At 55.5% G+C, this 26478-nt stretch overlaps 11 protein-coding genes across 11 annotated transcripts; 6 read left to right on the top strand and 5 right to left on the bottom strand.

Annotated features, from left to right (window-relative positions):
• Window positions 1-1762: 1762 nt before the first annotated feature.
• Window positions 1763-2137, top strand: BBBOND_0211740 (hypothetical protein; the record flags this gene model as incomplete). The annotated part of the gene is made up of 1 exon (XM_012912764.1): window positions 1763-2137. The coding sequence occupies one exon, from the start codon at window positions 1763-1765 to the stop codon at window positions 2135-2137; it is 375 nt and encodes a 124-aa protein (XP_012768218.1).
• A 1977-nt stretch (window positions 2138-4114) lies between these two features.
• BBBOND_0211730 (hypothetical protein) lies at window positions 4115-4318 on the top strand (the record flags this gene model as incomplete). Its single annotated transcript, XM_012912763.1, has 1 exon — window positions 4115-4318. One exon carries the CDS (start codon window positions 4115-4117, stop codon window positions 4316-4318), a length of 204 nt encoding a protein of 67 aa, XP_012768217.1.
• A 687-nt stretch (window positions 4319-5005) lies between these two features.
• On the bottom strand, window positions 5006-6580 carry BBBOND_0211720 (transcription factor TFIIB subunit, putative; the record flags this gene model as incomplete). The annotated part of the gene is made up of 1 exon (XM_012912762.1): window positions 5006-6580. One exon carries the CDS (start codon window positions 6578-6580, stop codon window positions 5006-5008), a length of 1575 nt encoding a protein of 524 aa, XP_012768216.1.
• Window positions 6581-6670: 90 nt separating this feature from the next.
• On the bottom strand, window positions 6671-10911 carry BBBOND_0211710 (hypothetical protein, conserved; the record flags this gene model as incomplete). Its single annotated transcript, XM_012912761.1, has 3 exons — window positions 6671-6747; window positions 6786-6858; window positions 6895-10911. 3 exons carry the CDS (start codon window positions 10909-10911, stop codon window positions 6671-6673), a joined length of 4167 nt encoding a protein of 1388 aa, XP_012768215.1.
• Window positions 10912-11901: 990 nt separating this feature from the next.
• On the top strand, window positions 11902-12264 carry BBBOND_0211700 (hypothetical protein; the record flags this gene model as incomplete). Its single annotated transcript, XM_012912760.1, has 1 exon — window positions 11902-12264. One exon carries the CDS (start codon window positions 11902-11904, stop codon window positions 12262-12264), a length of 363 nt encoding a protein of 120 aa, XP_012768214.1.
• Window positions 12265-12353: 89 nt separating this feature from the next.
• Window positions 12354-14993, bottom strand: BBBOND_0211690 (membrane protein, putative; the record flags this gene model as incomplete). Its single annotated transcript, XM_012912759.1, has 1 exon — window positions 12354-14993. The coding sequence occupies one exon, from the start codon at window positions 14991-14993 to the stop codon at window positions 12354-12356; it is 2640 nt and encodes an 879-aa protein (XP_012768213.1).
• Window positions 14994-15190: 197 nt separating this feature from the next.
• Window positions 15191-15706, top strand: BBBOND_0211680 (hypothetical protein; the record flags this gene model as incomplete). The annotated part of the gene is made up of 4 exons (XM_012912758.1): window positions 15191-15220; window positions 15256-15369; window positions 15406-15471; window positions 15623-15706. 4 exons carry the CDS (start codon window positions 15191-15193, stop codon window positions 15704-15706), a joined length of 294 nt encoding a protein of 97 aa, XP_012768212.1.
• Window positions 15707-15793: 87 nt separating this feature from the next.
• On the top strand, window positions 15794-19900 carry BBBOND_0211670 (hypothetical protein, conserved; the record flags this gene model as incomplete). Its single annotated transcript, XM_012912757.1, has 5 exons — window positions 15794-15901; window positions 16004-17695; window positions 17738-17820; window positions 17865-19477; window positions 19515-19900. 5 exons carry the CDS (start codon window positions 15794-15796, stop codon window positions 19898-19900), a joined length of 3882 nt encoding a protein of 1293 aa, XP_012768211.1.
• A 90-nt stretch (window positions 19901-19990) lies between these two features.
• On the bottom strand, window positions 19991-21054 carry BBBOND_0211665 (hypothetical protein, conserved; the record flags this gene model as incomplete). Its single annotated transcript, XM_012912756.1, has 4 exons — window positions 19991-20179; window positions 20356-20829; window positions 20903-20985; window positions 21021-21054. 4 exons carry the CDS (start codon window positions 21052-21054, stop codon window positions 19991-19993), a joined length of 780 nt encoding a protein of 259 aa, XP_012768210.1.
• Window positions 21055-21730: 676 nt separating this feature from the next.
• On the top strand, window positions 21731-25492 carry BBBOND_0211660 (conserved hypothetcial protein, putative; the record flags this gene model as incomplete). The annotated part of the gene is made up of 4 exons (XM_012912755.1): window positions 21731-21874; window positions 22171-22271; window positions 22311-25314; window positions 25367-25492. 4 exons carry the CDS (start codon window positions 21731-21733, stop codon window positions 25490-25492), a joined length of 3375 nt encoding a protein of 1124 aa, XP_012768209.1.
• Window positions 25493-25500: 8 nt separating this feature from the next.
• Window positions 25501-26301, bottom strand: BBBOND_0211655 (hypothetical protein, conserved; the record flags this gene model as incomplete). The annotated part of the gene is made up of 1 exon (XM_012912754.1): window positions 25501-26301. The coding sequence occupies one exon, from the start codon at window positions 26299-26301 to the stop codon at window positions 25501-25503; it is 801 nt and encodes a 266-aa protein (XP_012768208.1).
• Between the last annotated feature and the right edge of the window lie 177 nt (window positions 26302-26478).

The following is a 26478-nucleotide window of genomic DNA, read 5'->3' as shown; positions in this document are numbered from 1 at the left end:
TCTTGTTTCTACATTCTACGCAGCCTGGACAATTTGGCTTACACCATACACAGCAATTACAACTTGATTTCTGACACTTTCCACTGCTACAACAAGTGCAGTCAGCCATCTTCGTTTACAGCTCACGTAACTAACACCCCTGAATAGCGATAAGGAACGTACCAAGAAGTTGATACCGGTTGAGGTATGCGAAACTTCAGTAATGCAGAAGCTATACCTCCGATATCAATATACGTCTTGACTGCGTCGATCTATGCACTGCGTACGGTTGTAATGTTAACGTTTCATTTACCATGCATGGAACAGCGGGTAAGAGTGCATCTCCCGTATAGCCCGCCGCACCAAATAAATTTTGCAGTCGACCACTTTACGTAGTTATGTAATGTCACAACATCTTTCGTCACAATACAAAATTAAGCAAGCAGTGTCGCCAGGTCTTTTGCTGGGCGCGAGATTAAAAAAGTATACCATGAGTCACTGAAGTTATGACCGACAACATGGAATCGAATGCTACAATTGTGAGAACATGAATTTACTTCATTACAATGCTGCTGAGTCGTTTACGCGACAGACTGCGTTCACCAGGCGCTGTGATTGGAAGGGACCCCGAACGCCACTATTAAAAAGCAATTTCGAACCTTTGCTGTGCGAGAACCAAATTATTATCAAGTGTCGTATGATTTATACTCGTTGCCTTTATACTTGCACAGGACGAAGATTTTGGATGATGACACTCTATCCAAAACAAAATTTATTTACAATTCAAATGCGTTTACCGATTGCAATCATCACAGGCCAGATTATCAATGGACACTGAATGTAGTGGAGCGTTGATCAAGTTGATATTGCTCGAATTTCAGAATAGTATTAAATTTGTCTTCCTTAGAGTTCTGTAAACCAATTTCCCCGGTAGGAAGCATGAGGTAACATTTGGAACGCTGCCGATATGCCTTAACACAACGCATCCTCCTTTCGCATACTGAGTCACTGTTTCCCATGTATCACCTGATTGCTAAATGTAGCTGGTCATTAATTTACCAATCATCGTTGCCCCACAACGGTGATAGCGCCGTGCCTTTAATTGATGCAAACTTCCTGCCCTATGAAATTAGATCCTTGCTGCAAATATGCAAACGAGAGGGTCATAACATGTGAATACATTATCCTGAATCGGAAAATATCTCCAATCACAAAGATGTGATAGTAACCGCGCTCACACGCACAATGTCTGTGACAAAATACTGTAGCATTGGAATTACCAATGACAGTATGCGTATGAAGATGCGATTTTGGTTCTGGACTTTTCCCTGTTCTCGTCATGCAGATATGACTTTATAAGTGTGGCATGATAACTAATCGTGGCACATTGTGAGACATAAAGCGTTGTACCATCAAGCCATATATCAATAAATACGCAATACAGATTGTATGTAAGAATGCGAGTCAATAAATACTGACGTATAAAGTTTTACATGTGTTCTACCGATTAATGAGGCGAAGGATATACGGCTATAATTGATATAATGGGGCAATCAGGTAGATGAACAATGTGCCGACAGCAGCATACGTAGATATAGTATTTTCTGATGGCAACTAGATAATCGGCCCATTTTCGCCAACTTAAGCAATAATCCTTCACGGTACCTTAATGTTTTGTCATATTTATCTATTTGCTTCTGTTTTATATGCCTAATAAAAAATTTGCATCGAAACTGTCACGTATTTTGTGCTAGTTGTTCATCGGTTCTCAGGGTTGGTAAAAATGGTCGTGTCTAAGTCAACAACAGGATGTATATGTAACTATATCAAGGGCATCGGGTGTTCGACGTCAAAATGTGAGTGCTGCCGCTGGTGTTGTGATAAATGTAACACATCTGGCCCGCGAAAATGTGAAACGTGCGGAAAAAGTACAGGGACCGATGACAATACAGACGGTAAGAAATGCACAAATCTATTGAAGTGCCGTTGTAAAACTTGTACTCCCCGGTCAGGCATTGTCATTTTCTTCGGCATAATCATGGTCCTACTCGTTATCGGCATCATCATGTATTTCCTGGCTTGGACCTCTATTCCCGACTTCGAAACATTCCGCAATTACTGGAAAAACGGGATGCCGTCGACGCACTTCAAGAAGTAAACGTAGCTTCACATAGCCCTAAAGGCTTGCCTGTAAACATTCGAGATCGCAGTGTTAATATATTCGCGCTCATGTATACCACCGTTACATATTCTGGTTCACTGGTGTTGCCCGATGCACGGCGTCGCTCCTGCTGTGCATAGATTCTATAGGTACGCAGCGTAGATAATTTCAACTTCGTATACTTCCAACGGTCAATCGAATTGGTATGTTACGCATAATTTCCTATTGTTGTAACAGCAGATATTTAATGTCAATGTCATAACCCCAGCTTCGTTTGCCTAACCATTATAATAATACACATGCGTCTATACTTTCTAATGCATAATAACACGCGTAGTGAAGGAACATTATAGCAAGGTTTGGTCCTGAAAATTGACGTAAAGAAAATTTATCACCTTCACTAATCCGGAATATCCTGACAGCTTTCATCAGTGTCGATTTGGACTCATGGAGTGAGTTCTTAGCTGCGCGTGACACTATCCTTTCCAAATAAGCATAAATGGTTCGTAGCATGATGTTTAGCGTTGCGTGTGGCGATGGCTGAAGCATAATGCACAAGTTTCCAATCTACTGAGGCATCGAGCAAACAAAGGCAATGCTTAGAATAATACTTCTGCCAATTCACATTGACACTAACATCTTATTCCACTCTAATGAATCGCAACCCACACGGTATTATAACTCCCAACTGTTTTCCACTATAATACAATGCTTATTATCGCATTGGTTTCTGCGGGTTTTGGATTGGTGCTCAATGCAAAATTTATTCGCAGCTGAATTATTTTTCACAATACGGCTGATAATTTTCATACGCAAGAGCCCATATTGCTCTACAAGCTCATATATGCAGCATATTATGAAATTAGTTAAGTGTAGCAGCTGGTCCGAGTCCACCGTCGCATTGACCTCCACCCAGGGACTAACAATGCAACATCATTTATAGTTTCGCGGTGGACATGCAGTCGCATCCTTGAAGCTAGATCGAAACTCAGTAATGGGTTTAAACGGTTGGCGTGATATGATTAACTGAATTTGAAACAAAGCATCGTTTCTGTTGTGCTACAGCCCAGATTGGATAACAAAGCACTAATTGGTTAACTACCACAAATAATGTGAAGCTTTAAATGTCTCGTAATACAAAATTATGATGCTTTTATAAACGTGTGGTAGCAACGTTCCACTGACGGTCAACACATCCCGATTAGAGAAATACAATAAAGGAACGAAAAATATGAAGGACACCCACCGTAGTTAATGGAATGAGTTTCCGCACAAAAATCATTTGTCACGTACGTGGTTATCATTTAGCGCGGAACACGTGCTATGCGCTAGACCGGAAATCAGCTGGAATTGTGACTCAATATAATTTTGATCACGAATCGGTTGAGTGGCCGTGAAATACATATACGAACGAGCTGAAATAAATTTGCAACCCAAAACAGAGGTTGAAAACGATCTGGGTGTTTGTATAAACAGATGAGGACCGCTAACGATTGTGAATTTAACGCTCACTGTGCCAGTTTATCATCCTTCCGGAAGCGTTTCCGTATTATTACGCCCTAAAGACAACCGGATGGTCTGTTTAGTCTACAATCACTTGGCCTCTTAATTTTGGCAGCCAACGTAGTAACTCCATATGTTGGCTCAATAACGTGTGTATAGGGAGATTCCTATCTGGCGTACAGCAAATGACCATGAAATTTAGTTCCTACGGTCATTTATTTTCACAGTACACTGGACGACAATATATTCCAAATGTGACAATTAGATGTCATCAAAGGCTAATATAATGTGTTGTGTATCCAAGTTCGTCCACCATGTCATGCAGACACGGCCCGGGCAAAATCTACCCAGGGGCGTGCTGTAGCAGAATAGGAACTAGAATCTACAACAATAGTATAATATATTAATTATACAGGGTTCGGAGCTGTCATATCTCAATTGGGGATACCATTTCCCGGTACGGTGTTCACGATGAGCTCACAAGCCAAGAAGGATACATACGGCCCTACCCTTGCCGGAATCTTCGGCGGTATATTCGCCTTAATCATTGTTGGATTTCTAATATGGGCCATGATTGATGCTAGGAAGTGGCCATTCGAGGATTTGCACGATAGGATCCATAACGATGAAGACATTTATGAACTTTACAAGAAAATGCCTACGAAGAATCAGTAATAGCTTCACACAACTCACGTAGCACCTCGATATCGCAATAAACAAACGACATGAATGTAGCGCCCTAATTAGCCCAATCATGTATGTTTGGAGTTGTCCATCGCGTTTTAACCGGCTCCCCGTAGCGTCGTCCGCTTCTCCTGCTTGCTGCGAAATTACGTCTTTTACGCTTTTGGACTTCGTTGCTGGCTCCTCGCCGTAATAAGGCCGTACGTAACGTTTGCCACCCGTGGTAGCGTTCATACTTCATGGGCAATCTCGGTGCCATTATTGCCGCAGCCTCCCCGATGGCATTGGTTGGTGACACCGATTTCCCTGATAACCACCTTCCGCCTCCATACTTGCACCACGCTTACATCCATTTTGTTAGACCCAATGTATTGATCCGACTATACCCTCACGACCAAGATGCTATGTAGCACCCGGCGGCATGCAGCATCTAGCAACCAACAAACCCCAACAATACATATCGACACACCACTTAACCAACCACTTTATCAGCAACGTAACACAACACCCACAAACACCAACCGCACCTAACACCCAGCAACAGCCAACCCGCAGTAGCTACGTGACAGCCAACGCAAAGATTATTGGCGTGTTCATTGCATTGGCAACATATATTACAACCGCCAATCCGGTCGCAGGGTTGACCAGTACCTCCACCGTGTATCCCAATCATGCGTACTACGCCAGGATTGTATCCAGGAACTCCTGGTTCATCCTGTTTGAGAAATCCTTGGCGTGACGCTCCAGCGCCATGCGCGCAGACTGCGCTGCGTTTTGCGCCTCAGGGTAGTCCGCATACGATTTCCTGCAGTATTTGCGCTTCTTAATAGTCTTGCCCAGCGCCTCCTTGCGCTTGCGCTCCGCCTGTCTGCGCCAGACCTCCGGCATGATATCCTTCGTGACCTCGTCCCACAGCAGCGTCTTGGCAGCCTTCTCGTCAGGCGACAAGATCATGAAACTGAACTCCCTTTCATCGTCCTCGTCGTCGGAGCTCAAATGACCATCCGCACGAGACTGCGGAATTGCGATAGTAGTGAGAGCCGCTTTGGGCACAATGCTCTCGGAGTTGCTCGAGTTAGGCCCGTCCCCGGCGCCATCGGCCTTGGGCAGCGCCCAGCCCAGCTGGGGTGCCGCTCCCATGATGGTGTCTGCGATATGATTGATGTCGCTTGCCGTTGGTGCATCCAGGCAAAGCAAGTCGTTGGAGAGGTGCAGGTCGATCTTCCCCTGGACCGGCAGCTGCAACTGAGTCGAGGTCAAAAGCGGGCTGTCTTCGCCGCTCGTTATCGAGGCCCGTCCGTTGTCAGAACATGTGGAACCGGTCTCCGACTCAAGCCTACGTTTCTTTTCCAGGGCCAGCTTCTTGGCCATCATGCAGGGCGGGAGGGGGTTGGCCGGCAACTTCTCCAGGTCGACAATGTCCACCTCGCTCGTCAACAGGCGTGCGGTCGACGTTCCGCGGAACTCCGACAGGCGTTTCATAATTGTAGGATGCGATATGCGTACCACCGACGCGACGGCCTCCGCGTTCAGCGGGATGCCGTGGATGCGTGCAGCCACGACCAGCGCAGCTCCACAGAGACCAGTTGGCCTGCGCCCAGTGCAGAGCCAGTCACGGCGCATCGCCTGGATGAGCCTGACGCCGGTCGTGATGATCTGGTCGACCTTCTCCTTGAGCTGCAGCTCGTTGGCGAAGCGCTCGAAGAAGATGGAGGGGTCCACGTTGGGCACCTCGAGGTGCAGCATGCGCACCAGCTTCATGAACACCTGCCCGATGATCTTCACCGGCACCTGCAAGACGTCGGCGAAGTCGATGAGCAGATATGGCGCCTTGAATCGCCGGCAGGCCGTGTACAAACAACAGCAGGCGACGTGCTTGTTGTTACGTCCCATGGTGAAGTTGCGCTGTACCGCCAGGGAGTATATCCGCGTCGCCTTGGTGACGAGCTCGCTGGAGATGTTGAGGTGGCAGGCCGTGCGCTGAATGTTCTGCTCGCCGCGCCTTACCAGCTGGTCGAGGGTCTGCGATGAGCTGTACTTGAGCGATCCCATGCCACCGCCGCCGGTGGGCACGAACCGCCCGATGAGCGTGGAATTACCCGCTGGGTTTTCGGCATATTGTACGGCCTCAAGTACGTTGTTTTCCTGGAGGACTGCGCCACAGTTGCGGCAGACCAGCTCGCCCTGCTGCTTGCAGGACTCTATCTGGTCGGAGCCGCAGTATTTGCAGCAGGAATCTAATAGTTTCTGCATTGTGTTAAAAGGTGTCTGTGCGTGGCGTCGGCCGCAACGGACGGCGACGCGGATGGGGGCGCAGACAAGGGTGACGCGCGCCGGGCTTTTCTACTCGAACAGCAGATACGCTATGTCTGACCCCAGGAATTCGTCGTCTGATTCCCCTGAGCCGGATCGCTCGATTTCTGCACGTTGTCACACACACAAGCGCAAGTACACATACCCATCGCCGACCGTGTCTCCAATATGCTTGCAGTGAACTGGAGCATCTTTGCGTTAGCACGCGCATTCTGGTCCTGCGACACTGTCACTCGCTCGTTAGCGTAACTCACCAAAACGTTCGCCTCGATTCCGGCCTGCAGGAGCGCCCGTGACTCGACGGAGTTGTGTGAAATGATCTTGGTCAGGAAGTTGAGGCACTCGTGCTCCTGCAGGTACGGAGTGAGCAGTTTGACGGCCTCGACGACCGAGCTGAAGCGTAGCAGCGCTTGGACGTTGATTTCGCCCTGGTTCAGAACGCCCGTGACGCCCGGCTGGCATTTGACCAGGCACTCGTAGAAGGTGCTCATGGTGTTCACGAACTCCTTGATGTAGTTTGTGCTGCCGTCGCGGGTGTTGGACCAGAAGCGCTTGTACGCCGTGGTGGTGGAGCCGTGCCCCTCGTCGTTTCCGAGGTTAAGGGGGTCGAAAGTGCGCTCTATCCTGAGCTGCTTGTGCAGCACCAGGAGGACCTCGGAGGCAAACGACTCCGCGATGCTGACGGAATATGAGTCCATCGTGGGCGCGATTTTGGCGTACGTGCGCAGCAGCCGCAGCGCCTCAGTGACGCAGCGGCAATGCGGCCAGCAGAGCGCACTGCAGAGGCACTGCAGGATGCACGTGAGCAGCTCACGGGACCCAAACACCACCGACACCTGCTCGCTTCCGGGCGTGCCCATCATCACAACCTCGTCAGATCCAGCCTCGCTTTCATTTTCCAAGGCGTGCAAACACCGAATGCGGAACGCCGTTGCCACCAGCGCCATCAACTGCAGACCAGTCTCTATGGAGGCGTACACGCGCAGGTAGTACAGGTGGAGTATACGCGACTCTGCACTACGGTTCGCCGCAGCGCCTTCGTCACCCGCCAGCAGGTTGCGCTGCAGGCGATTGAGTGCCTTCCACTCGGCGTTGATGCGCTCCGAGATGGTGGATATGACCTTGGACAGAACATTGCGCAGTGACAGTTTTGAGGGCACCAGAGCGAACTTGAGGTATTGCGCGAGGTGCGACATCGAAATCCACTCCAGCGGCTCGACCAGCGCCTCCATAACAACGGCCTCTGCATGTGGGACGAGGTCGATCTTGAAGGTGATGGCCGTGGAGAAAATTTCCCCGCACAACTTCAGCGCCGACTGCCGCAGCAGGAAGTCGTGACGGCGGCATTTCCTTACCAACTTGGCGTCCATGGTGGATGGAATGCTGAACACCGACTCAACCAGGCGCCGCAGGCTCTCTTCTGTGGCGATCGCCTCGTTGAACCCCTGCAGCGAAATCCACTCCTCCTCGCCAGGGCTCAACACCACCTTCCTCCAGTCGTCCTGCGTCCTGAACCCGGGTCGCCACATCCCCGACAACGCGCGGAGGATGGTGCACGTCGATACGAAGATATCGAGCAGGCGATCCTCCAGTGGGTGGCGCACAGGAACACGCTCCGCATGGTTGGCCTTGCTTCGTTCTTCCGGACTGTTTGGCACTACGCAGCATCGTATTATCGACAGCGACATTGTGAAAACCCGACGCAGGTTGCGTCGCCTGCGGTCCAGAGACTCCTCATCCGTGGCCTCACGGGCGGGGCTCCCAGACGCCGAAGCCGGGTTGGGCCCCGACCCGTACAGGAAGGCAAACAACATCGCCGGCCGCTCCTCCAATTTCACTGATGAGACCTTCGTGGCGAGTGCGGCAATGTCATCCACGTACGGTGCGATAATTTCGTTGGTCAGCCTGCGCTGCGTCTCGAAATTCTGCAGGCACGACGTCAGTGCCACCAGTGACTCCAAGAGCAGGTCCCGCGCCGACTCATCCTCCGCCACGTTCAAGCACTGCCGGATACGCTGAACAATGGGCTCAACATACGCCGAAACGAGGCCTGAGCAGCTCTTGCAGAGCGATATCAGCGTCACGAGAGCAGACCTGTGTACCTTGGTGACATGTCCGTCACCCGCACCCTGGACCAGTAGCAGTCCCACTACGTACTCCAAAATGCGTTCCGTCGGCTCCGAGTTGTACAGCAGCAGAATGGCCGAGCTCGACAGCATCCCCAACCGGCGCACCTCGAGCTGCGCGCCGTGCACGCTGGGCAGCTGCAGCCCCAACATATGCAGCAGGTAGGTCAGACCGGTGGAGATCCAAGTGTCTACCATGTTTCCACCAGCCTTTGCCTGTGCGGCTTGCAGCACGCTATTTGCCGCGGCAGGCTGCATCCATTCCGGCGTCTTCGTATTGTCGACGGTGGTCGTCACGTCGATCGTCGCGCCACGCAACCGGGAGAGCGCGGCCTCGAACATGAAACACGTGCCGTCAAAGAGCACCAGCTTCTTGCAGGTCCACTGCAGCCGCTTCTCCGAAATGTTTTGTATCGTGCATATGCTGGCCGCATGCACGCACGGCGCGTCCATCACCACCCGCTGGGCGGTGGTGAATATGTCCGCCAGCGCCTTGATGCAGGCGTTCATGTAGTCGTGGCTCACCGTGCAGAGAAGCGATACGCAATTGAGGATTGCGGAGCGGAGCGCGGCGAACCGCGGCTCGAAGTTCTTCAGTTGCCCCACGCAAAACTCGTCGTCTATTGGCACGTAGGCAAACAGCAGTTTTGACCAGCGCTGCGACCGCACGTGGTACGTGCCGACAGACTCCGCAATGAACTCGTCGATGGTGGATGAAGAGCTGGGATGCTCCGCATTCTCCGAAAGCGCGGTGTTGCCCATCTTCAGGCATCGCACGAACAGCACCAGCAACATGCGGCGGTGGTCAAGCCAACGCACGCAGGGGTTCGGCACGAACACGCCGGAGTGGTACTCGCCGCACAGTCGAGCCTCGCCCAGCGCACCGACCCGCCTAAGCATCCCGTTCAACGCAGTCACAGCGCAGGTGGCGATCTGCATCGACGGGTGCATCACCAGGTGCCCCTGCAGGTACTCGACCAACAGCTTGAGCGAGTCAACGTCCAGGTTGGTCAGCACGTATACCCCGTTGCGCTCGAAGAGCACCTTGATCGCCTGTGTCAGCTGCAGCTGGTCGCAGGCAGTCTCGAGGGAGCAGTCCAACTGCATTGATTCCCCGACCGAGACGAGGTTGCGTACAAAGCGATTGAGCTTGAGCTTGTAGGCGTCGTTCGATAGGTCGAAATCCGGGCTCTTGGGCATGTTCTTCAGCGGCTTGCGCACCACGTTGGTGCATATGTTGTGCAGCGTCTGTATGACGTCCGAGCGGTTGGTGACGTCGATGTTCGCGCGCAGGAAGTCGTCCACGTCGAACTCGACGAACACGAACCCGTCCATGATCCCCGAGAGGTTGCGGAATATTGAGATGACCATCTGCAGGATCTGCGGCTGCCCGTTCAACATCCCCAGTACGATGACGCGGTGTATCATCAGGAAGATTTCGCAGATGTGGTTCTGGAATAGCCCCAGTATTTGCGTGCGTTTCTTGTAGAGCACCTTGTTGTCCATGCAGTCGGTGATGTCCACCGATATCTCCGAGAGCAGGCCGCCGAAAATGCAGAGCTCCGCGAGTGTCTGCTTGCACTCGTTGGCCTTTCCGCCCAGCGATGCGAACCGCGCATTCAGGGATTGCAGGCAGAGGGGGATGAACTCATGCCAACTCACCGGCCACTCCCTGATGGCGATGGTGGCGACATATTGCGATACCTTGGGTGCCGCCAGCGCGTTGTACTCCGCCGCGACCGTGGGCTCCCCCCGCCCGCATGAGAACAGGCGCTCCATGTCGCCCTTGCAGCGGCGTCGCAGCTCGTCCGGCAGTCTGTGCCAGTGGTTCTCCACGAACTTGACGAGCAGCGTGAACCCGTAGAAGCGCAGCAGGTCGACGCACTCGATGTAGTTCTCGCGCGTCGCCGCGGCGCCCTTGGTCGAAACGAAGGCCAGTACGGCCTCATCCCGACTGTTGTGCGATATCTGCGTTAGCGATATGAGGGCGTCGTAGGCGAGCGCCAGCTGTCGCTGCAGCTCGAGTGCCATCGCGGGGTCCGCAGGGTCGTCGCGGCACTCCACGAGCTGCTGCAGCCGCTGCGTGGCCACATAGCTCCCCTCGTGAGCCGCAAACACCGCCGCGACGACCTCTTCTCGAAACATCGTGACGAAGGCGGCGCTTCTCCGTGGTTATGGGCACCCCGATTCATATGGCATACGCCGCACTCTTCCACAACTCAATTTAAGCCATAGTGACCGACTTAATAAACAATAACTCCGTATGAAGGCGCGGATAAGCCGCCGGTAGACAATCTCCGCCACATGGGCCGCGTCGCCCTATGGAGCCCTCCAGACACTGCGGCCGCCTACGCAATACACATCACCTTGAAACGCCAGCAACCCCTTTATTACACCGTTTTCAACACATACCATGCTACCTGCAAACGTTGCAGTATCCTGTAAAGCAGCGTCAATGGCGTCGTGCTGGAGGGATGGCCGTCAACCTGCGTTAACCAGGGTGGAATCTCGAGCGCCTCTTCAGTTACAGTAGCATCTAGACGGCACTTCTATAGCATAACCGCCTGTCACAGAGGTGCACGTGTTTAGTAGCGCATCGCCGCGGTATAGCCTCGGAATCCCCCTGCCTTCCGCGCCACAACCCGTAAGAACGCCCACAGAAAAAATTTCAAAATAACCCTACGGGACACTCATCACCGGGCTAACATAAATACTGATTGGCTACACGGTTCACACCGTCTAGGCGGCCCGGTTGGCTGGTTTACAGCTGACACATGGTGAGCAGACGCGTCGTCGTAGTAGCGACGTCTTCCTTCTCAGTTCTGGCTGTTGCCGCCGTCATCTACAACAAGCGCAGGCAGCATTGGCGGAGGCACGCGGCGGTGGTGCGCGACGTCCAGCAGCAGCTGCAACGCGTCAAGGCGGAGTCGGAGTAGATGAGCATGCTGGGCAACTGTCGTGGTCGCCGACATTAGGTGCTGAAGGTCGTATTTACGGTGCTATAGGAGCCAGGCGTTCGGTGTTGGCGCCCATTGGCATCGGCAAGCGTTGCGGGCCGAGCCCTGGTCGTCGGCCGTTGGAGGTCTAGCAGTGCCAACATAATGCTAAAAAATTATCCCTTTGGATATTGACAGTATGCAGTTCGGAGCATTGGATAACGCTTACAACGCGTCACATGAGCCCATAAAGGGCTTCAACAGGCACCGACTGAACGGAGCGCACAAGTTCAACAGGGATGAGCACTTCATCTACCTGCGTCAGTACGAGCGTAGCAACGCTTCGGGCGGGCAGGGGTCGCCCCCATTTTCGGGGGCCAACCGGAGCATGCCCGCACAGCAGCAACTGCTTGCTGCCTCTAAACTGCGGAGGAACGCAGCGATGATCCCGCCCCCGAGCGACGCCCACGTCAGGCGTCGGATTCGCAGGCTCAGCATCGCTGCTGCGTGTGGAGCGACTCTGATGTTCGCCGCGGCTACCTCCATTGGCGTTTTGTGGTAGGTGGCTGCCTGGATAGCAGGCGGCAGCGCGCCATCCACGTCTTTACAATGACATTAAAATACGGAACCTAATGATTCCCCTGTAGCACTTCACGTGAAAAAGTGTGCCAGTAGTTTGCGATCCCCCTCATCGAGCAGGATTTCGTGGCTGGTGAATGTCGTGAGCACGTTCCCGAAAATCCTGTAGCGGTTGCTGAAGAAGGCGACATCATCTGCGTGGGGCCCGTTCACCAGGGCAGGCGCTTTGACTACGGGGGCCGAGTTGCCCTCGTCGAAGGCATGGCGCATGACGGACTCTACGAACGCCCCGACCTTGATCAGCGCCTGTGGCTCCGCGTCGCTGCACTCCTTCAACGTGTGTAGCAGCGCGACGGTATGCAGCAGCGTGTACAGCTGCATCCAGGCGTACACCTGTACACCGTCCAGCGGCGTGGTATCCAGTTCGAAGAAGGCCAGGTCTTCTTGCAGCACCTTGAGCGCCGTGTCGCTGGTGCAGTCGGTGATGTTCGCCGTGAACCTCGATTTGTTCCTCGGCCAGAACACGAAGTAGCGCAACGCGCTCTGGTCGTCATCGGCTGTTGGCTCAACCACCTTCCACCCGGGGGTGCCGTCGGGCGCGGCGGGAACGTACGTAGGCGTCTCGCGCGTAACGGCCGTGTTTTGCAGCGGCGTTTTGACATTGAGGGCAGCGCGCCCCTTGAAAAACATGTTGAAGAGCAGGGCGATTCTGCTAGGCATCTCCAAGTAGCGGTGCGCGTACTGCTCCCCGGCGACGAACCCGCCCACGCGGCACTGGGAGAGCATCATCCAGAGATGCCTGATGCGCAGCGGCCAGGGTCGCATTGTCACCGTGGGGTTGGCGGGGAGGCTGCCGAACGTCACCATGCGCGCCAAGAACAGGGCCAGATAGGTCTTATCCTTGTGCCAATCATCGCGCACGAGCGCATCCTGCACGCCCAGGTGGATACCTGCTGAGTTGAGGGCGTAGAACGCCGCGTACACGCGATCGGCCTCGTTGCTGCGCACGAGCGCCATCTCCGAGTTGCGGTAGAGGGCCGCCACCTCGTAGAACGCCTTCGCGAAATCTCCGTAATTGTCCTTCATGTACCGGTGTGCGACGTGAGCTGAGAGGCTCAGGTTCGAGGGGATGATGAGGTCGTTGACGTCAAACACGGCCGTCTTGGGTATGTCCAAGCTCGTGTAGTCCTCGTACACGTCCACGCTCGAGCCGAAGAAGATGGAGAACACCTGCCCTATCCACCCCATACGGAACCACGCCATGTTGTAGAGGCTGCCGAATGTCTTCTGGAAGAGCGCGAACGAAAGGAGGCTGCGTGGGTGGACGGAGGCCACATGGGTCGCGGTCTTGATTGCATACATCCCGCCGATGCTCGTCCCGTGGAAACCAAGGGTGAACCCGGTGCTGTTGGGGAAGTTCGTCGAGAAACGCTGTATCAACGAGTCCGCCAAGTGTCGCGCGTCGTGGAACGTCGACGACAACACGGTGTCGCCGGTGGAGTCGCATACCTCGGCGTAGTTGAACAAGTAGACGTTCCTGCCGGTCTGTACGTAGTGCGCAACGTCATCTTGGTACGCCATCTTGAACTCGTAGCACTCCGCGTTGTTGTTGAACATCATCACCATGGGGTGGCGGGAGAACCGCTCCTCGTAGCCCTGGCCGTAGAGGACCTCAAAAATGTTGGTACCGTGGAGCATGCTGAGCAACCCGAGCAGATCCTTGCCTTTTGGCGAGAAGTCTGAGATGCGCTTTTGGCTTTTCTCCGCTTCCTCCAGGATCTCGATGTTTGGCACGAGCATGCAGTCCAGCAGCGAGTCCCGGTTGGGGAAGTACTTGGGAACGGGCACCTTCTCCCACTTCCCCAGGAACTGGAACATCATCATGCTTTTTAGGACGTGGAAGCTGCCGAATGTGGGCTGCTGTGAGCCCAAAACCCTCGTGATGCGACATCCGTTCTTGCGCCGATCGGTCAGCCCCGTGATGCTGTCGTGGAGCTTCACGCCGAGCTCGCGGAGCAGAGTGAACCTAGAGCTGGCGCGCAACGCTGCAAACGGAGCCAAGATATCCTCGTACGATATGATCGCGGCGTTTGCGCGATTCAGCGCCGACAGAAGCGAGATTTCCCCATTTTTGGGATCCGGCAGGCTTTGCGCCGTTTGGTACAACTTCAACCCCTCGAACTTCTGACGGTGGTACGGGACTTCGTCCGGGAAAATCACGATATTCACGGCGTCTGGCCTGTCCAGCTTCAGGTAGGTCTTTGAGAGCAGCGTCAGGTACAACTTCAGCTCGACGTAGAAGTCGATGAAGGCAACGGGCGTGGCGTGGCCGATCACCGCATTCTGCGAAATGTATATCCCAGCATACACTGTGTAAAGCCAGTCCACTGATTGCCCAAGCAGCACAAGGTCTGTTAACTTCGGGTCCTCTGCGCAGGGCGAAAATAGGCCGTTAAGGCTGGCCACGGCCGCCTGCGTGCGCTCCCCTATCTTGTCATTGTACTTGAGTTCCGCGTACCGACGGCCCAGCGACGTCATCGACGGGCACAGTGAAAAAAGTCGCACGCTCCAGCACGCCAGCAGCACCGCGGTGGTTGTCGTTATCAGGTAGAACAGCCATTTGCTCAGTTTGTAGAGTGAGAATGAAAACGCGAAGTACGCCAAGAAAAGAGACAAATAAAAAAGACACCTTAACGCATTCTCGTAAGGCATCGTTGAGGTCGATTAACGTCACTTTAGATATGTTCTCGGAGACTAATTGCCGCGACCCTACTTCGACACACGCCGTCAACCCCTATTTGCGGGGCCGCCGCATGCGCATCGCGCGTCAGACGAGATCTTCCTAGGGAATTTTCGTCTACACACCACGTCGTTCTTACCTGGGACGATGTGCAAGCCTGCCGCGCCAGATGGACGATGTCCACGCGCGCCTTTCGGAGGTAACGCAGCCTTCCGCGGCTCCTAACACACACAGGATTCCGTGCTGAAGATTAGCGCCCAGAACATCCTCGACTCAGTGGAGGACGCCTTGCGTATCCCGGAACATGCGGTGAACGGTGTCCAACGCTTCCAGGAGCTGACGCTGCAGGTGAGACAAGCCAGTCGTACGTCTAATCAGCTGCAGCTCTACCTCCGCGCCGATCTTGCGCCGGCGTGGACGGACCTGCAGAAGAAAGCTAACCTGTTGAAGGTGAGTTGCTCCTCTAAACCCGTTGGCGTCTCCACCGACTGCATCCGCTCCGCTGATGTGGTTCAAAGCCGCGCTTCTGGGAAGGCTTGCTTATACGTGAAAGTGTAACACACCATGCCATCTCTGAAACGCCAGATTCATTTCCATGCAGCAACCGCTGATCGAGTCATTCAGGGATACATGCGTGCTGCTGCTTAACAGATACCCGGAGGCGCACTGTTTCCTCATCAAGTGAGTCTGATTACCACCCAAGCAACGGAAATACGCTGCCAGAGGATGTTGCCAGCTGTGCGTTGTTGGCGGGGATCTCGGCAGCCAGGCTATGGCCATCGTGGCCAATGCCTGCCGAGACTCCGGGAGGGAGGAGGCGGTGTCCATCGTGACGGAAGTGCTCTCGCCTCTGCTCGAGACTGTAGACTCGCTGTCAGTGGTGGGTGTACGCAATGATCAAAACCACTGAATTAACCGCAGCGGCTGCAACGCAACCTCATGACCGCGCTCACGTGCCTGCCGCAGATCCAGGAGTTCGCAGGTAAGGGCACCTGCCACCAACGGCATTGCTGCAACAGGCCTCATACAACCCATCCTGCACTACATAGTGACCGACATCGTGCGCGACCCGTGGAAAACGGAGTACCTGGGCCTGTTCAAGACGGCGTGCCTCGACGAGGACAACCTGGTGGACGTGCTGCAATATGGGCTGGCAACCCGGCTCATACCTGAGGTGCGCAACTACGAGCGCGCGCACGGCGCGCTACACGCGAACGAAGCGCATGTGAAACGAATCTGCCAAGTGTTGGAGGCCATCAGCCTCACCGTGGGCGGGGTGCCGCCGGCACTCATGTCGGAGCTGGGCGGTGACATCCTGATACCGAACCTCAAATTCCTGATCGGGGAACGGCAGGGCACATCCAGGCTAACACAATCGCAGGCGCTCATCTGCCACGTGCTCATTCGCGTCGCCACCGCCGCGATGATCTCCAGCCAGCATGCATTCGAGGAGCTCTGCTTCGGGTACCACATCTTCGATCTGATGATCGTGCCCGTGAAGGAAACGATGGCAGAGCCGCTGGTGCTCGCAGCCGCGCTTAACACCCTCGCCGTGCTCACGGGGAACCCCATGAAGGGCCAAACCTTTTCCGCCGCCTTCATGGAGGAATTCGACGCGGGTGTGCTGCTGGCGTACTTGAGGCCGCTCCGAATGCAAAAGATGGCAGACGTCTACAAGGAGCACGCTAAGACCTGCATGACCGCTATCGGCAATTTCATCGCGCACCTGCTTGAACTCTCACGGCGGCTGCCGATGATGTGCCAGCTGGTGGACGTGATGTACGGCAAGGGGCTGGCGGTCCTGATACTGGACGCTCTGTCGCACAAGGAGGCCAACGGCGACGTGAGGCGTGCGCTGGTGCGTGCTCTGGTGAGGTTTCCAATCGAGCGCATCGACTCCGGGGCCGTCGCCATAATGCTGGACCTGTTGTCGCCCGCCAACTTCAGGGAGTTCGAGCCGCAGGTTTTCGAATACATAGTGGATGCGCTCAAGCACAAGCTCGACATTTACTCCGTGGAACGCATCGTCGAGCGCACGTGCTGGCTACTGTTGGTCACGCTGAAGACGCCAGAAGCCGAGCGGTACAAGGTGCTGCACGTGAAGTGCGTCGAGCTGCTGCTGGCAGCCTCCAACAGACCCACTGGCAAAGTGCTCTTCAGGGAGGAGCGCCACTCCCTGAGCCTGAGAAAGGCGCTGAAGTACGAGGAAGATTTCTGCGCGTATGACCACCCGGAGGTCAGGGTGGAACTCGCCTGCGTGGGGGGCGACGTCGCGTTCCTGAACGCCTGCATGTTCGACACGTTCAGGCTGAAGCATGACAGCAAGCAGATCTTCCGCGTGTTCAGGACCGTCAACCGCGCCATAAGCGACGCTCGTGGCAGGCCCGAGAACGAGCTCCTGACCATCGAGGATATCTGCGCGTGCGAGGTGGGCGACTTCGACGACGAGCCGCTCGAACCCCGGATCCCACACGCTGATGAATCTAGACCGGACGAGCACAGTGCGGAGGAAACTCCAGACTCAAGCATCGCAAACCCTGAATCGCCGCCAAACAACGCTGTGGCCGTACCCATTAACGTGGTGGGCGGCGATCCTGTTGAACAGGACCGCCTATTCCCGCACGACGAAGCGTGGCAGATAGATTCCAACGTCCACCGCGACCAGCAGCGGCAGGTTAGTCGTTCTAGAAACGCGCTGTGTTCCATTGGCGCGCAGCTCTATGTGTCGATGGACATGCCGAAGAAGATCATGTCGTACCTCAGCGCTTCCTTCTCAGCGTCATTCACGGAGTACTACCAGTACGTTGATCGTCACACTGCCGGTAAATCCATAACGTGTTCAGGATGGAACGGAAACGCAAGGCGCACAGCGAGTACTGGGCCGGTATACTCAAGGGCCGCAAGTTGGACTGCGAACGGCTAAACATCGTGGACAAGTTCGACTGGAGCGTCGAGTGCTCCGAGATATTCTGCGGCGAGAACCTGGCCGAAACGTCCCAGCTGTGTGAGGGCATCAGCAATGCCATATCGAAACCCACGCGGCAGCTCGTGTCCTACGTGAACTGGAAGCAATGGCGAAGCCACCAGGGCACCATGCGCGATGGCGCTGAGCCCTTCTACACCGTGCGCCCCAGGAAACATCTGAACAAGGTGTGGATGAACGAATGCAAGAAGGTGCTCAACCCGTGCTTCGTGGTGTCGAGCTTCCTGCGAACCCTGCACGCCCTCATGGCACCCAGTGTGTCCGTGGTGGTCCGCGATGCAGTAAGGGGGCACTTCAGGCAGGCGGATTTCGTGCGCAACCTCATCAAGCTCACGACGTGCTCGTCGTTCCTGGACGCGAACCTGACGGCCAAGCTGCTTCGGGTGTGCGAACGCGCCTTCACCATCGACGCCTCCGTACAGGCGGAGTCCATGGACATGATTGTCATATACGACATCGTGTCGAGGTTCGCAGCGTCCTTCTGCGAGCCGTTGATGGTCATCACCACCAACGTGAGCGTCGACTGGGTCGACGACAGCATGCATCACGTGCAGCTGGTGCTGCTGAGGGTGTTCCGTGTCTTCGCGCTCTTCGCCAGGCAGATGCCGTGGATAAAGTTCTCTAACGTTCTCGAGATACAGCAGCACTTCGTCGAGAAATGCGTGATCAGATGCGTGCCCGAGCATGCGCTTACGCTGGCACTCAGGATCCTGTTCCAGATAGTCTCACTGGAGACGGGTAGCAGCGTCGGCACGTACGTGTCCCACCTCTACGAATCCAGCCTGTTGGAGCAGATAAGGGAGGCGTGCGTGGACATCGCCGTGGCGGCTTCCTGCGCGGCTAGGAACACGCACTACCCCCACGTGCTCAACGCCATCAGCGAGCTGAGGCACTCCAGCTCATTGCTGCTGCGGCGGAGCATCGTGTCCGACATCCTGCGTCGCATAAGGCTTGCGGATCTGGGCAAGAGGTTCCAGGAAAAGGTGTCGGAAACGCGATTGGAACGCGTCCTCCTGATGGACGACGCCTGGATCGTCAAGAAGGGCGGGTCGACGCAGAACGCACTCATGGCCGTCACGTCGCGACGACTCCACGTGCTCCGCGCCAAACGTGAAGACGAGTTCAGAACCCAAGCGAAGTTCCGCCCAAGCGCAGCGATATGGGAGATAGAGGGCGGGCTGCTATACGTCGTATTCGCGCGCGAGCTGGTCGCCGACACCACGGCTAAACTGACGGACCCCCAGTGGGCGATGTTCACGCTGCGGCACACCCCGCCCAAGGCATTCAGGCATTACGTAACTGCGGGCAACATCCCCACGCTGGGGCGCTTGGCCGCCAGAGCGCTAGGAGACGCCACGACGTACCTCGGGCTGTGCCTGTGGGACGGCCGCATCTGCCTCGCCGCGCTGACGAAGGACAAGCTGGCAATTTTCGCCGTCGACCACGTCCTGCTGGCAGAGGGTATCCGAAGTGGTATGTTACAAAAAATTATCGGTCATGGTCACTCCAGGCACGTTCACCTGTGAAGAGTACACTACGGACAACGGCGACATGCGCGCCGGCCAACCCCTGACTCCCGGGCATAAGCCGAAGCCTAATTCAGGATCACACGGAACCGAGTCAGACGACGAGTCCAGTGAGTCAGAGTCGGAGGGGAGCCCGCGAGAACCCATAGAACTCTTGGACGAGTGCTACTGCGACTCCATCACAAGTGTTGCCTACGGCGCCGACCTCGCAGTGGCGATCTCGGTGACAGACCCCGACGATGAGGACGAGGAGAACCTCTGGGAGCTTACGTTCGTGTCCGACAGTCGCCGTGAAGCGTTCAAGAAGGCGCTGGCTGGCTCGATAGGCCACCTGACCTGGTACAGACGGTGGGAAAGTGACGCTTCCTAAAGCAGCAGCAACAAGAAGTGCGAGTAATAACATATCAGCATCGCCGCGAACACCAGTGCGCCGATGGCCCAATACTTCCTGATAAAATTGCTACATGACATTCACACATGCAACCAACCTGCGACGCGAAGTGCGGCGGCGCGACGTCACCAGGGACTCGATGTCCACTAGAGCCTCCTCGCTGTTTACGTGTGCCTCCTTGAGGTTGACTTCCAGCTGCTGCAGACCGCCGTCCTGCACAGCCACTATGGTTGCGATGTCGTTGAATATGCCATGGGCCTAACATGCGATAAGTCAAGACTGCGGCGGCGCAGGCGCCAATACAACGGCGGAATAGAGGCCACGATGGGAAATGATGCACCAAATGGGTCACTCGTGGCCGCATGTGTAACCAATACACCGTGCAGCGGAGTAATGCACAGTTGTCAATGACGTAGGCTGCTGTGGCGACTAACCTGTTCAATCTGATTTCGGATATTGCTGATTCCCTGGCTCCGCGCCTCGATCAGCGAGTCAGTCAGCTGCTCCTGATCACGGTCGAACTCCACGAAATCGAAGTGCTGAATCGGCTGCAGCTCCGGCGAGGCGTCGATCATGGCAGAATTTATGAAATGGTAATCCACCTGCGCGGCGCCAGGCGAACTGTCAACTGTAGAGGTCTCGTCAACCGACTCCGACGTGGGGATATGCGGGCGTTTCATCACCAAGCTGGACAGGTTTTTCGCCCGAGCCACCTCCCGGCTGAACTGGCCCTTCAGCCGCTCGAAGGAACTGCTGGCATCCAGAAGGCCAGGCGAGCGCGAAATCTCCGAGCGCCACTCGTCCAAATAGCCCTCCGTGACGCTAATGAGGGAAAAAACGTTGTCCAGCTTGTTCTGGATGGTGGTCAGCAGCCGCTGTGACGCGAATCGGTTAGACAGATCCCCGACCTGCAACGACGTTAACTCCCTCAAGGCAAACGAATAAAGTCCACTCCACGGAGACACGTGCCGCTATACTTACATTGTGCTCGGTGTATAGAATCTCGGCTTGGATGTGTTTTAGGTTGGCCGAAATCAGCTTCTCGTATTTGAGGTTGGACGGGCCTGTACAAGGTCAAAGATCAGCGGCGCTGACGTACCGAATGACGGCGGCTCGAACTTGCTGGTATACATGGTGCCATTAGATGGCCTCGCCAAGCGGTGTTTTGTCGGCAGTGACCAGATCCACGGATTATTTCACGAATCTGCGCGCCACATACACACCTGCATCTCACACACAGTTTTGCATGTCTATATATACAACTAAGGACCCGAAGCCAATGCGTTTGGCGTGTCTAGATACTGGCAGTAAATTGCAGCATAAAACAGCTCGATGTGTGGATCGAGCTGCGCTGTCTAACAGCTTCTCACCAACAAACACTTTGAACTAAGTCAACACTTACGCCGTCTTCGACGGCAACCACATAAACTGGGTTTTATGCTCGACTACGTCATGCGTGCCGAACACATGTCAACACATTTCTTCGCAGCCTTCATTAGAGACGCCGTCGCGGTATGCGCAGGCAACAACGGGTTCGCGTGACCATGCCGCCAGAAGATGCGATGCACATGCCACTATTATGCGTAACGAACTATTACACAAATAAATCTCGGTCGGTACGGACTTTGGACGCCATTGCCACGGCGTCAGTGCTATGCCATATGGGCGGAGTCGCCGTGGTTCTCTAGAAGAGATCTAAACGGCAGCGAATGGCTGCATACAGTAACCATGGAATACCTGCAGGACATAGTGACGCCACTCGGAATTCCCTGACACCGGGATGCCACTAGGCACGTCGATGAGCAGCTGATGGCGAAAGAGGAAGGACGGCGCTTGAAGCGCGGGCTTTCTCTCGTGCACCCGTCAAACCACTCGTACTACAGGTTCCTGCTGTCCGAACTGGAACGATGGAGGCGTATAGGGAACCGCTGCAAGGTTTCCTCTCTCAACAGGGTCGGTATTCGCATCGTCCATGCGAACTTTCGCATCTGCTGTTGTTTCTCACGTGATGTGTATTGCATATGGATAGATACAAATGTCAATTGGCCGCTGTGGGTGGTATTGTGTGTCATCTGATGTGCCGTATGACTTAATTGCCAACACCAATGGATGTGCATGTGGTCATGTGTTACCTTATTTCCACAACAACAATCGTGCAACCTGCGTACCACGCTGTACCATATCCGTTGCGTAGTATATCCCTACCGCTGATTGTCGAGTAATCATGCCGTCGCTCACACCAGATGCAGGCAGTCAATGCTCTCGAGAGGTACCCGATGCCTATATACAACACGGACAATGCTGTCGCCATGTCCGGAGTGGGCTTGAACACCACCAAGGTGTTCGAAAGGTATGTCCATTCGGCACAACGGCAAATCAATATTGTCAGGGCAATCGAGAAACACGGGGTACCGGTGGTCAATAGGACCCAATGCGCGGCGTACGTAGAAACTGTTTTGGGCCGCATCAGGTCGTTCATCGCGAACACCGAATTCGACGACGAGACTGTGGCTACATCGAAGGAGTGGCGACCGGTACGCTACTCGAGCGCATGGACGTTCATCATGGTGCTCGGGCTGTACGCCGACGGCGACACCAAGCTCTCCGTTGAGACCATCCTGCAGCGCTCCAAGGAGCTGATCGAGCGCATGCCCAAGTGCCGTCTGACCAACCTCGACTTCGTCCGCACGCTAGTTGAGAAGTCCATTGTGGACTTCGTCTACCCGGCAAAACAGGACGAGGGCAACGTCGAGTTCAACTCCAAAAAAAGACGGTTCTACCTGTACGGGCTCACGCAGTGGGGACAGACGCTGGCTGAGGAAATCATATCCGGCTGCGAGGTCCCAATCTCAAACAGACGGCTGCAAGCTGACGTTTTCTCACAGACCCAACGGTCGCAACAGGTGCCGCCAGGGGTATACGCCGCCATCCCGAGGAGCCAGGCCGGCACTGGGGATGTTGTTGACATCTCGGATGATCAGGAGCATACCGCCAGCGCCAGCGACTATTATAGCGAGTACCTAAGCGACTCCGACGAGGAGATGGAGGACATTTTGGTCGCCAGTGGGAATAGTCTCAACCCCCCAGGAAATGGCTCACCAACATCATCGCAATGCCAGAAAGATACTGACGTGAAACTCACGCAAATCAGCATTGATGAACAAGCAATTGAGCAAGTTGATCCAAATGTGCTCCTTTCGTTCAAATGCAACGACCCCTCACAATACGTGGGTGACGGGACCGTTGGGAAGCTGAAAATCAAAGGCGCCTACACAAGCATCTCAAACTACAGATACACAAGCAACTCAAATCACCCATCAGCGACTGGTAAAATGGTTCCTAAAGTTGAAACTCGCCCGTTGCCCATAACCGAGGTCTGCGTCATATCGGACTCGACGCAGAGCCTCGACAGCGTCCCCAAAACCGCGGGTTCGAACAAAGATGCAACCAGCCCCTTGCAGTCGCAAGCCAGCAGCCGATTGGGTGCCGCATCGCAGGTCATGGGCTCACAAGCAGGTGCCGAACAAGTTTCAGCAATGGCGGTGGGCTCCCAAGCGGGCGAGGCCACTCTACAAGACATCAACTGTGAGACCCCGAAAGTGTCTGATGCCAACACCGCCCACATCGTGGTGAAAACTCCGGTGGCTGCAAAAGACCGCAGCGTCGCTCCGAAAATGGAGTGCGGTTCCGAAGGGTTCAGGACTCCGGATCCATCCAGCAGCGCCGATGAAGCAGCGCCAAATCAGCAAACCAATGATGATGCGATTGGCAAAACTGGGGAGTATCTGAGCCCCCAAAACGGTGAAGATGAGTCTGTTTACAGCGACTCGCCGTATTCCGACGACTCTCTCGACATCACGGACGTCACGTCCGACAGATATCGCAGGCTCATGGACGACTACCACGGCGCGTCTCAGTGCTACAGCCAGAGCAGTGATCACAACGGCGCCCCCATGCTAGAACTGGGGTCGCAGATGGTCGGAGCTGAGAGGGACACGGCAGCCAACGACCTAGGTGCCGTTGACCACGAAGCCACGCAACCTACAAGGCAGCACACTATCCAGTCTAGTCAGTTGGAAGACACGGAATCCTACCCAAACCATCCAAGTCGCAGCTCACAGCTGGTCGACACGCCACTGGCTGCCCGGCTGACGCAGTCGCAAGTGAAGCGAACCGGACTGGAAGCACAGGAGCAGGAGCCCATCGAGATAGACAGCTCATCTTCGAGTCCCATTGATTCCCCAATCCCAGCTCCCAAGTCAGCTACTCGTTCAGAATTGCTGCAATTGACCATACGGTCAGTTGCGATGTCGCCGCAGAAGGACCCGCCATCTCACTTGTGCAGGCGGCTCCAAAGCAGGCAGGGAATCGCCGTTCCAGACGGCCCTGAGGGGTACGAGGTCGTCACCGTCGTGGACAACCGGGAAGTGAACGACGCCGATGGGAGGTACAAAAGGAGGATCGTGGACCTCTTCAGCGCCGCCGGCAAGCCCGTGGTGTTCCGGCAGCTGCCGCTGGGCGACGTCATTTGGGTGCTGCGTCGCAAGAATCAGGGAGCGGAAGGCGACGCTCCTGCTGTAACTGCAGAGAACGATCTTGTCGATCTAATCATGTCGCAGGAAGAGGACCCAGATGAGAAACGGGCGAATGCGGCCACGCGGTCTGGCGCCAGGAACCCCAACGCCACTGCGGCGCCCAAAACTGCCAATAGAGGCGCAAAGAGGCGCAAAGCGTCGGGCGCCAATGACCAGCTGGCCGACAGCTTCGTGCTGGATTGGGTGCTGGAACGCAAGACGACGGTCGACCTGGCGGCCAGCATCTGCGACGGCAGGTACGACGACCAGAAGATACGCCTGCTGAGGCTCATCGGGTTCAAGCACGTCTGCTACGTGTTCGAGGACATCGACGCGCGGGCAGTTGTGGGCCGTACTAAAATGCACAAGGGCGTGAACGCCGCGGCCATAACGTCAGCGCGCGTCCGCACGCAGATGGTCACGGGGTTCAACGTGTTGAGGACGACGGGCATGCCGCACACGGCCGCGAGCATCCTGGCGATGCACCGGCACATTGAGAGCCGCACGCACGAGTACATGCGTGAGGCGAACACAACGTCCGGCGAGTTCCTGCAACTGTGGATCCAAAGCAGGTACATGCCGCTGGCGCAGTGGAAGGTCCGGAATCGCAAGCGCAACCAGCTGACGTTCCGCGACCTGTTCGGTAAGCAGCTGAGGGCCATCCCGGGGTGCAGCGAGGCCACCACCGAGGCGATGCTCGCCGCGTGGCCCACCCCGTACGCGTTCGCGCACGCCCTCAGCAACTCCAACCTGGCGCACATCAACGAGACGCTCGGCAAGCACAGGCGGAGGGGGAAACGCGCCCCCGTCAACAGCTCGGTAGGTGTAAGGTGTCGCAAAGCATTACAACACAGTTGTACGCGCTATGCAGAGCGCTCTACTGCAAGACGAAGCCACGTCAGCGGCGCGTTCAGCAGAGGTAACGGCGCACGCTGGGCAGTTGGCGCTGGTAGCTGCTATGTGGTCCTGGCAGGTACAGGCTGGTCATGTCCACTGAAACAAACGTCAAATATCGCACGAACAAAACTTACCCGCTGGTCTGGATTCACTTTGGCTGAGTCCGCCAGGAGCTCTCGAGTAGTCCCCAAAGGCCGACTGCAGCCGCGATGCCGAGCCGGCTCCGGGGTTTCTTAGCAAACGCAACCCCAGTCGCTTGATCCGCTGCACCTTCGACCGTATGGCGGTCTCCAGCACCATGCAGGACAGCATGACCTGGCGGATGCTGGGTTGTCCTGAGTTGTGCACACGCGACGAGGCGTATAGCAGCGACCTGAGCGGTTGCCTAGACAGCACGCGGAAGGCGCTGCTCAGCAGCCTTATACGAACACGAGCGACCACAGCACACAGGAATCCGATACGTGCGGCCTGTAATCGTGTGTCGCGGCCGCCGGAGAGGGTCAGGTCGATCGCCTTCGATAACTTCGACTCCCGGAACTCAGGCACGGCGCGGGCCTGGCCGGGTCGGAATTGGCCTGGTATCCTGCATCGCCGAATTTCCTGAAGTTCGTGCACCAGCCGCTCGTTCTCCGCCATCAACATAAGCTGCTCCTGGCGAAGTAGGCGCAGCTGGCTCTGCGTGAACCGCAAAGGTCCCGGGTCGTCCGACACAGCAGCCTGCCCATTCTTCTCGGCAGCATTCGCCTTCAAACGGCTCAGAGCGAAGCGCTTGTTGGATATCGCCAATGAGTTGTGCTCGCTCAAGTCGATCAGCGCCTGTATGGCAGCACCGCGACGGATCATGTGCCGGTCAGCGGATCCTGCCGAGGACTGCAGACTCCGCGACAGCTTCCTCTCGGGTCCGGCCATTCCCAATCATGCTACTGCCGCTACCATCGCATCTGCGAGTCAGTAGGCGGGGACACCGGGGAGCCGGCCGACACACATGGCCGCTGAAGGTGGATCACAGAGCGATCCACCGCGGCACACACCGCCGTAAAATATTGCGGTCGTCTCCAGTAGATATAATGACGCGCCGCCGCAGGT

The sequence above is a fragment of the Babesia bigemina genome (genome assembly GCF_000981445.1).
Source record: "Babesia bigemina genome assembly Bbig001, chromosome : II".
Taxonomy (NCBI): Eukaryota; Apicomplexa; class Aconoidasida; order Piroplasmida; family Babesiidae; genus Babesia; species Babesia bigemina.
Note: the sequence above shows the minus strand (reverse complement) of the source record. Positions and strands in the feature narration are given on the sequence as shown.